Source organism: Egretta garzetta, unplaced genomic scaffold (assembly GCF_000687185.1).
Source record: "Egretta garzetta isolate BGI_Z169 unplaced genomic scaffold, ASM68718v1 scaffold618, whole genome shotgun sequence".
NCBI lineage: Eukaryota > Metazoa > Chordata > Aves > Pelecaniformes > Ardeidae > Egretta > Egretta garzetta.
In genome coordinates, this window is record NW_009260623.1 from 84,821 (window position 1) to 95,605 (window position 10,785).

General features: G+C 43.9%; 2 protein-coding genes across 2 annotated transcripts in view; both read left to right on the plus strand.

Moving 5' to 3' along the window:
- Positions 1–78, plus strand: part of LOC104132236 (keratin, type I cytoskeletal 47 kDa-like) — a 3,362-nt gene extending 3,284 nt beyond the window's left edge. The window contains exon 8 of the mRNA XM_035900907.1: positions 15–78. Within this exon, the coding sequence (XP_035756800.1) occupies positions 15–78 (64 nt within the window). The remainder of the gene's footprint in view (positions 1–14) is intronic.
- A 5,560-nt stretch (positions 79–5,638) lies between these two features.
- LOC104132225 (keratin, type I cytoskeletal 15-like) lies at positions 5,639–9,336 on the plus strand. The gene is given in 7 exon segments (XM_009645484.1): positions 5,639–6,121; positions 6,906–6,988; positions 7,141–7,297; positions 7,493–7,654; positions 8,013–8,356; positions 8,904–8,995; positions 9,317–9,336. Coding segments are annotated over 7 exon segments (1,341 nt in total).
- Positions 9,337–10,785: the final 1,449 nt, after the last annotated feature.

Below are 10,785 nucleotides of genomic sequence, written 5' to 3' on the forward strand. Positions count from 1 at the left end.
CTGTCTTTACACAGGACAGCCAAGAGTGTGCTAGACAACAGCAGTGCTGCTGGCATCCTCCCAACGAAGGCACATTGAACAAGGACAACGAGAGGCTGAACTGAGCACTTCCGCAGCACAGCTGATACAACTGCACAATTCGGAAGGAGTTCCTGATCACCTGCCTCATTACCCCTTCTCCCATTCTGCAACGCTTGCCTTACTCAACCTGTCTTTGTCAACTGGTGTTTTAAGGGCTTAAATTCTTCTGATAGCACTGCCTCTAATAAAACTTTCCTTCTGCAATGCAAATAGAAACAATGTGTCTGAGAAATTTAATTTAACAAACTTTGAACGGGTATCTATCAAGGTAACCAATCAAATACAGGTTGTCCCATCACACTTTGTAACACGGGCTCAGAACAATCTATTTTGCACTAAGAAAATGGACACCATGCTGAGATAATAGCACTGAGTAAGAGGAAATGTCACTAATTCTGAGTGTGGCTGTATGAAGTGTGACAACGTCCAAGCTCTGCCTGTGGGAACTGTCAGTCAGGTGAGACTGTCACAATTCTCTGCTTAAAAGCAAGAGGTACAAAGTTGAAAACAGAAATCCATTCTTGACACAATTTTTCTCCTTCCTGTGAAATTACATACCAGTTACCATTTTGTTTTCTAATGGCCACTAATGGATCGCTTTCTGTCCCCTTGCCTTTCTACTTTTTACGAAAGACCTGAATGATGTGAGTGAAAGGCGAAAGAAAATACCAATGATGGGCAACTCTCTGAAGATTATTTCATTAACTATTAATGTACTAAACTGTGCTCAATGCCACTACTATGACTCACCTGAGTCCATTAATCTTTGGCTTTACTCAGCTCATCATAGCTAGAGTTCCTGTGGAAAGGTGTGACTCAGTATAGGTTGTTCCAGTACATACAGGTTTCCTGACATCAAGTATTTCTACACCTTTGACGACGCAGAGAATTACGTCTTTCTAACTTCTGTTAGGAAATACAGCCAACAAAGCAGTGTGCCTGTTGCCTTCAGTGTCAGGCACCAAACCCACTCCTATGTTTTACAATAGAAACTTCAATTTAAACACCAATATAATGCCAAGAACCCAATTTTTGTCAGTACACTCAATTGGCTGATACCATGCCTTTAAAGGGATGAGAGACACATTTCATCCACTGAAAGTATTTTCTATATTTTGTTGCTTAGGAAGATAAAATATGCAATAAAATTGGAGATGAGAGGGCAATACTATATTAGAAAAGCAATTTTATAAATACTTTGCTTTCTGAAGATGACAGTGAAGCCCCTTTTCAATCTACAGTTGCATGCATCAGATGCACAACATCAGCCAGGTTTCATTCTGTAACAAGTGCCTGTTGTTCCCTTCTGCACCTATCGAATCTGGTCTCTGGTATTTGCTGTTTCACCTAAGACTGAAGGTATTGTTCTGTTAGGGTAATGCAATGAAAGGTTTTCTCATCATAAACAACTTACAAGAGTATTATTTAGGTTAGGTCTTCTTTAAGTCATCATGTGGCTTGGCTCTGCCATCACAATATCGAAATTGCAGCCTGCAGTCAGTGTCCACAGAGAAGAGATGTTTCGATTCATGTTGAAAAACTGGGTTTCCAAACTGACTTTTTTCAGTCCAGCATCAGGAATTTGTACGAACAAAAGCCCTTCTCCAAAGGAAACAAAGCTCATTTCAGGTTTTAACAGTATAGAAAATGATGTAAGCAAACGCAAACATGACTTTCATCTCCAAAGGCTGCTGGGATTCATTCACATCTCAGATGTACTTAACATAACCAAAACAGCTTAAGAAGACGTCTTTTCTGAGACAGGATTATGGAAACTTGAACTACTGTATATAAATAACCCTGAAAGGTTATTTTGCTTCCTTCTAATCTTCCAGAAGCACAGAGAAGTATCAGAACGATCAAAGATACGGTCTTCCACACCCAGAGAACTCCAGGGAACACCAGAGTGGCAGTATGTCTTTCCCCGTTTCTGAACTAATTTGTAAGAGTGTAACATCTTTGTGAATAGGCAGCACTATGAAGAGTCTTAAGTTAAAGCTGCAAAACCAAAGCTATGCAAAATCTTCAGGCTGAAAGGAGTGGGCGCACTGCAAAACTGCCAGTCACTGCAGCAGGATGAGATGGCTGGTGGAGTCGCACAACGCCTTTTGCATATCGCCACTGATTCATGCGGCGCTAACCTCCATCAACGTATGGGGCAAGGGCTGTCCTGGGGAAAAAGCATGAAACGTGCCAGAGGCATGCCAAACGTACAGCATGCCTCGCTGCCTCCATCTAACGTGGGCAGATGCTCCAGAAACCTGGTCATGTGTTCAATCAGGTATTTTGATATCGCTGCCTGCTCCTGGCACTCGCTTCACTTCATCCACGGTTCTTAGGAAAAGCGACAGAGTTGCTTATTGTTCTGAAAAGATCTACAAGAAAGGAAAAAAAAGGCTTTGGCAGGGAGGAATTTAGAATTCAGTTAGTTAACATCATTGATAATAACAACGTATTCTAGCAGGGAGAGAGAAAGAGAACAGGAAAGGATTGCTGTACTGGAGAGAAAGAGAACAGGAAAGGATTGCTATACTGGAAGAGCTTAATTTCTCTTGGGAATTACCTTTAAACTTTTCCTTTTTCACTGGTAGGAAGGGCTACTGAACTAACAATTTAGATAGACTGTAGAATTAAAATAGCTCACATTTAATAGGATTTTCTATAGGTCTATACACGTGCAAGGTGTAAAGGTCCATCCCAGGGAGTCACATAAGAGGAAAATAAGAATAGAATGTGGGGCTGTGGAAATTGTTCACTCTGAACAAACTGAAGAAATGCACAGGTGAGTGATGCTGAAGGGTGATGGGCGATGGATGAGGAATGCACAGATGGAGCTCCTGATGAAACTCATGGGAGTAGCACTTTTCTTACCAAGACCACAGTTGACTCATTTGTTGTAGAACAATTAATTATCAGAAGTTGCTTCTGAAGTTGTACTCTCCCACTTGTGTGATTAAAGACACATATCCAGTAATGGCATCAGAGTTTCTGTGAAAACCACTGACTGCTTTTGGTTCTCTTGGAGTTTGGAGCATCTGTTTGTGGCTCTGCATCTGATTTCACCAGTGAGTAAACAGCACTTGGAAAGGTTTCATAACATCGTTACTTCAAACAAACTTTTCTGATTTACAGAGGCTCACGGGTGCATTATGAGCAAAGAGTCTTCCAGGGGAAGATATGATTTCAAAGCTCTAATAGTCTCTTCAGATGGCTGAGGAGCCTCTATACTCCCTACAACAGAAAATGTCTGACTTTTTTCTGTCATCGCAAGGGTTATGAATGTTAATGGCACCTTAAGAGACCTGGCTTTTTTGGCTTGGGAAGTAAATCAGTTTGTTCAAATTGACTCACAACAGCCATCTCTGGCCAAAGAGCCGTGTCCACGGGATGGTGCACCAAAAATGCATAAGAGACGTGGAAACACCCAGGAGTTACAGAAGAGAAAGTCTAAAGTTTAAGTCTTTGTGATACAGTTACAGCAGGCAGCTTAGTTAGATCAGCTATTCAAAAAAAAAAAAAAAAAAAAAAAAAAAAAAAAAAAAAAAAAAAAAAAAAAAAAAGAGAGGGACAAAGAGAGACAAGGAAAGGGCATCTGTTGATGGTATGAAATTACAGCATTGGGAAATGTTTGGAATTGTTGGGTCAGATGTTATGATGCAACAACGCTGAGAAGGAGATATAAAATCAACACCTCTGGCATTAACACCAATCAGCAATAAACATCTCATAGGGAAGAATAAAAGTGCATTTCAACAATCTAATGAGGAATATATGACTAAGGAATCACACCCTGTGAGAAAATAATTTTTATTTTTTAATAATGATGACTCAGTTTCAATAACATATGCAAAGCAACTGGTTCTGACGTGAAGATAATTAGAGAGCTACCAATAAAAGAACAATCATAATTATGAAGATCAAAGTATTACATTATCTTCAGCATATCTATGAAAATATGTGTAGGGGTATCCAGAAAGAGGATAAATGGCTTTCCATGATTCTTCAGTCAGCCATAACACACGTTAGCAACCTTTATGGGTCTCATAATCACTGTGGCTAAGGGAGAAAATGATGCTCCAGCCATAACTGCAAGCTGCGTATAAATAAGATCATAAATGACATAAATGATCATAAATCAACAACAAAATGAACTAGTAGTTTAATTTTTAACTTCCCCAAGAGATGAATTCCCATCAAAGTTTAACTCGCCCATAAAGAGGCCCCTTGATGTTCAGGCTTAAAATTTACATCTTCCAAAAGTTATTTAAAGGCAAAATTTCATTTCCAAAGAAGGGTTCATCGCATCCTGTTCTTATACAGAAACGCTGCAACTGTGCAGCAGTGTTAGAGACCTCTGCAGTGTTAGAGAGACAAAAGATAGAAGGTAAGTGGGATCTAAAGGGTCATCACAGCTGAGTCTCTACCACTTGAGGATACAATCCCTATCACCAATTGATCAAGGTCAATCTCAAAACTCTCTGTTTTCCATCCAAAGCTCCCGCAATGGAAGCACCTTCCAGACCCTTCTGCCTCCCATGGATAAAAAGCTCCCTTAGTTTCCAGCCCAAATACACTCAAACCAGATTATGCTCCTTCCTATGTGAACAACAGGATTGTCCTTTATTTTAAATAGCCCTGGTATCTCCTTCCTCGAGAGCAGCTGATAACCATCTTAGCACCCATTTTGCTAAGTTGAAAAGCTGAATCCTTTTGCTCTTCTCTCCCAAGACAGAGTCAGCAATGCCTTACAGATTCTATACATCTATTTCAATCTAAAATAATCTTTGAGTGACTGAAAATTTGCACAAAATTTTAAAAAATCACAACTTTAAAATTACATCATTGCATGTCCATTGCTCTGAGCAAGACATAGGATTATTTCCTGGAGTGATACTACCAGAGTTTGGTGAAAACAGAAATACAGCTTCTTCAGAGGTTATTCTATTGAGATTTACCACTAAGCATTCTGAAAGACAGTACCCGCGATGAGCTTTCTTTGTAGGGAAGGACCTAAATTCTTAGAGATTCTGTATCCAAAAGAGCCAAGTACTGGCAGTTCTGCAGGCAAAATGAAACAAGACTCACACACAGGGTGCCTGAGTTTGCATTTCTCCAACTCTGAAATTAAAACAGAGTAACTAGGTGGTGCTTTCACCAGCTGTTTTCAGGACAAAAAATGACTACAAAGAACAAAGAAGAACTATTAAAATGCGTCTCAATCACTAAGTAGCCAGCAACGTACTATCTGGAACAAAATCTAACACACAGCCACCCACCTAAAATTATAGTGCATGCTTTGTGTGAATCAGCACGCAAACACAATACCTATGGGGAGGGCTGTCCCAAGCCCCAAAAGAAATTCCCCTTAGCACATCACTTTTGGCATGAGCAACTAAGGCTGGCAGACTTCATGGGAAGCTGGACTGCCTTACAGGTGACACCCACCCAGCAAGGTATAAATAGCCATCAGCGAGGACAGGAGGCTGCAGTTTGGTTCTCTGTATCAAGCTGTGCAGCGGGCTTTGCATTTGGGGCTGGATAGCTGGTTACTTCCACCATGAGCTGCAGCATCAAGAGAACATCTAGTACCTCTTACAGGAGCGGTGGAGGTGGAGGTGGAGGTGGAGGCATCTGCGGTGGCGGCAGTGGCAGGAGTTCCTCCGTCTCCTGCAGGCGATACGCCTCCTCTGTGATAGGCGGTGGAAGCTATGGTGGGGGAGCATGCGGCATTGGCTACGGAGGGGGCATGGGTGCTGGCAGCCTTACTGGTGGCTTTGGCGGAGGCCTGGGAGGAGGCTTTGGTGGTGGCTTTGCAGGAGGCTTTGGTGCTGGGGGGGACATCCTTCTGAGCGGCAATGAGAAGGTCACCATGCAGAACCTCAATGACCGCCTGGCTGCTTACCTGGACAAAGTGCGAAGGCTGGAGGAGGAAAATGCTCAACTCGAGCACCACATCCGGGAGTGGTACAGGAAACAAGCTCCCAGTGTTTCAAAGGACTACACCTCCTACTACCAGACCATTGAACAACTCCAGAATCAGGTAAGGTAGCCCCGACCAACGCGGCTCCATCTCCCGCGCTCTATTCTCACTTGTAAGGACTTCCTCCTTCCCTGGGCATGGGCTCTAAGGGGCTGGGAGGCACCTACTGGACGGCCTTGCTGGTGGTACCGCAGGCAGAAACCTGCTGAGCTGTGCCTCCCATCTCTCGGCTAAGCAAACCCCCACACCACCCCGCCACCAAAAGGGATGTGCCCTGGGGGCACAGCCGAGGCACCGGGGAGTGCTCCACCAGGCCCAAACATGCTGGCCCACATAACTGAAATCCCACGCTGTACAGGTGGCTCCAAACCAGGCAGGGGTGGTTTCCCGTCTTTCCCTCTGCTCCCACCCAGTTCAGCTGCATGGAGAGCAAAGCCAAAGCACCTGCACTGCCAGACCTGAACTCCCTTTGTCTCTGCACACTCTTACATGTACCAGGTGGAAGGGCCAAGGCCTTCCCTTACCATCAGGCTTTTTACGATGAGACAAATTACAGCATCAGGGACAAAGACTACACTTCCTATAGACCCAGAGTGCAGAAAACCATAGAAGTTGGTGATCTCCCAGCATAAATGCTCTTCTATTCTTTCCTCCACCAAAATGCTCTTTCACCAGAATGTTTGGGGAAGCCCAATTCTTATACACACACCAGCTCCTTTTGCATGGCATTACTGCGTGAAACAGAAATTCTAAGATCTGCAACAAAGCCCTACCAAAGCTTCTTTCTTCTTTCCCTGGATGTCTTGAACACAGAAAGACTCCTTTCCAACTTCCCCTTTTGCAGATCGTTTCTGCCACTGTGGACAACAACAGACTGCTTCTGGACATTGATAACAGCAAGATGACTGGTGATGACTTCCGAATGAAGTGAGTGCCTCTCTGTGAACCTTACATCTTTCCTGTCATGAATTTTATGAGATTCATGAATGCAGGCGATGTTACCCTGTTGCAAGTGTTATGACCAAGCCGATGTATTGTAATGAAACGAATGTGCAATGCTTCTCTTTTCTTTGGTACAGGTATGAGAACGAGCTGGTCATCCGTCAGACTGTGGAGGCTGATATCAATGGCTTGAGAAATACCCTGGATGATCTCACTCGCATTCGGTCTTCCCTGGAATCTGAGCTAGAGTCCTTGAAGGATGAGCTGATTGCTCTTAAGAGAAACCATGAGGAGGTACGATCCAATGATAACTAGCATGGCCAAGACACAGTCCTTTGATTCTTCAGGGTTCTCAAAGTTACACAGCAAGTCAATTCAGCCTTATGTCACGTGACTGGTGTTCCCTTGAACCTTGATACCGCTCTGCCCGCTGTCCCCAACACAAGAAATGACTTGTGCGCTTTGTTTCTCTCTTCGCACTCTCTGCAGGAAATGAGGCAGCTGCAGTCTCAAACTGGTGGCGACGTGAGCGTGGAGGTCAACGCTGCCCCCGGCGAAGACTTGACAAAGATACTGAATGACCTGAGAAACGAATACGAGCAGGTCATTGAGAAGAACCGCAGGGAGGTTGAGCAGTGGTATGAAGTCAAGGTACGTAGCAATGCACAAAGTGGGGTCTCCTCCTGTGGGAAAACCCAGACACCCTGGTACCGGGCATGCAATGCCCTTGGCTAAAAGGGGGACGCTGCTTGCCTCCACCTCCCTTGCACAGCTGGGGAATGGGAAGGGCAGAGCTGCTGGCGAAAGACCGCAGCGGCAGAGGGGGAGCAGGCCAGGCCTGATGTGCAAAGGCAGGGGCAGTGGCCGCATCGACGGAGCAATGACTAGGCTGGCCTCAATGAGGACAGTGTGGAAGGGAGAGGCTCCCCGTCTATCTTTGTTCCCAGTCATCCGCTCCCTGAGGGGATTTCCTCACTCAGAAAGTGTGTCTGGGGTTTGACTCCTGCAGATCGAAGAAGTCAATCGGCAGGGCACCTCTAGCAGCCCGGGCATCCCGAACACCCCCCTGCGCGGGGCAGGGATGGGTTAGAGCTCTGGTCCTAAACTCCTGCATTTCCACTTCCAGAAAAACTCTCTGGAAAACTCCCTGGCAGAAACCGAATCTCGCTACGGCTGGCTGCTGCAACAAATCCAAGGGCAGATTAACTCTGTAGAGGAGGAGCTGGCCAGCATCCGCTGTGAGATGGAGAGTCAGAACCAGGAGTACAAGATGCTCCTGGGCATCAAGACCCGCCTGGAACAGGAGATTGCTCAGTACCGAGCACTGCTGCAGGAGGGACAGCAAGACATTGGGTACGTATTCTGTTTGCAAATATGGACATAAATTCTATCATAGTCTTTTCTCTATTGGGACTCATGGAAGACAGAAGAGAATGTTTTACCAGTCTGTTGTTGAAATCTAAATACAACAGATTTTTTCACAGCATCTGCATTGAAATGTATATACCATAAAGTTAATAAGCACATCAAACACAGAGGGAAACACAGCATACAGTTACTGACATATTTTTGGTTAATCAGTTCCACTTGGCTTGTTTGTGCAGAGTGAATTCCATGAGAGGAATCACCATGCAAAACCAAACTGTAATATACTGCCTTCTGTCAACAGACGAGGAAGCACAGCTGGACTGTGAGAGTAGAAGAATTATAATTCTACAGCCTTTTGTTATTTCTGCTTCTACAACTTTCTAGGAAAATATAGTTGAAGGGAATGAAATAAAAAATACAAAAAAGTATTTGCAAGGTCCGAGCTGTTACATGCACTACACATTATGTCACAGTATGTCTCTTTATGAATGTATTTATCATTCCCTTCATTAAAAATCCTTTCCTTTCACAGAATGTCTCAAGGAGCTCACCAAGGAGGGGGAATATCATCCCACTCTTATTCTTCTACTTCCTACTCTCATGGTCAAGCTGGTGACAAGACAGGTAAGAAACGTCTTCCAAAGAGGATAAATTTATCCTGTCCTCACGGCTTTCACGTTTTGTGTTTCACCTCTTTTCCTGTTAATACTATCCCTTGTGTTATGGCCTCCACATTTGCAATTGCAACAGGGATGAAACCATTCACAGTCAAATCTCTTAATTTCAAGGTGTCTTAGCTTCAGTTACAGAAACAGGCTAAGCTCCTTTCCCATGCTTTTGCTAACGCAGATGGACATTTAAATAATGGGTACATCTGCAATGTCAGTGCTGCAAGAGACTCTTGATTTCTCCATCAGATTAATGGTTTCTTCTTTCATTCCACAGGGCAGTCAAGAGTGTGTTAAGATACCACCAATGCGTTGGTCTTTCCTGATCTACCTACTGCCATCTGAGCAGCCCGGCCTACAACGCAATAATACACACAGCCAGGCGCTGCGTACCTCCCCAACGCACAGATTGCTCTACAAATGTTATACATGAAGTCAAGATGAATAATTTCCAGGACTCTCCTAAAATTATCTACTTCCTTTTTATATTGTTCTTCATCTGAAGTCACTGCATCTGCAGACAATTATCTGCAGTGCAATTGCTGATCTACTTTCTGCTGTTAACAATGCCTTTAATAAAACTTTACTTTTCTGCAATGCAAAGAAAACTGTGTCCAACAATCTATTTGGTATATTAATATTGCGTCTAAATTTAGGTGGAACAAATGAGATATACCTTCACAGAAAAATTAAGGGTAGGTTTATTATGTAATAAGCTCCCCAAGAAAATTGTGCATCCTAACTTAATCAGATGATGTCTGGATAAAATATTGGAGGTGAATGCATTCACATTAAACTCAAGAGTGACACCTATAGGGAAGAAAAAAGGATGGGTGGAACCCTTTTTCACAGCGTACATTGCAAGGGCTGTGCAAGTAGTTGATTTGGCATTTCAGCAGCTGAACTGAAACAATCAGGATTAATTAAACCCACTGATTAAACCCAGTGAAAATCTTGGCAAATCAAAACCATTTGCCTTTGGGTCACCGAATGAGAAATCAATCCTATTCAGGCAGCCCAACTTTTAGATGGGGGGTCTATCTAATCTTGTTCAATAAAAGCAAAGGATTAGATCAGGAAATGAGTGATGAGGATGCAAAGAAGTCCTCCTTATAACACAAAGTTCAATTGATAGGATTATTCCTCCTGAGAAGTTGGAAGGTCTGAGCTCAGGTCTTTTATTCTGAGGAACCTGAATGCACATAAGTCCATGAGACCTGATGAGATACATCCCAGAGTCCTGAGGGAATTGGCCGATGTAGTCGCCAAGCACCTCTCCATGATATTTGAAAAGTCATGGCAGTCAGGTGAAGTCCCTGGTGATTGGAAAAAGGGAAACATTGTGCCCATTTTCAAAAAGGGTAGAAAGGAAGACCCTGGGAACTACCGACCTGTCAGCCTCACCTCTGTGCCCGGGAAGATCATGGAACAGATCCTCCTAGAAGCTATGCTAAGGCACATGGAGGCCAGGGAGGTAATTCGAGATAGCCAGCATGGCTTCACCAAGGGCAAGTCCTGCCTGACGAACCTAGTGGCTTTCTATGATGGTGTGACAGCATCAGTGGACAAGGGAAAACCAACAGACATCATCTATCTGGACTTCTGCAAAGCCTTTGACACAGTCCCCCACAACATCTTTCTCTCTAAATTGGAGAGCTATGGATTTGATGGGTGGACTGTTCGGTGGATAAGGAACTGGCTGGATGGCTGCATCCAGAGGGTAGTGGTCAATGGCTCAATGTCCAG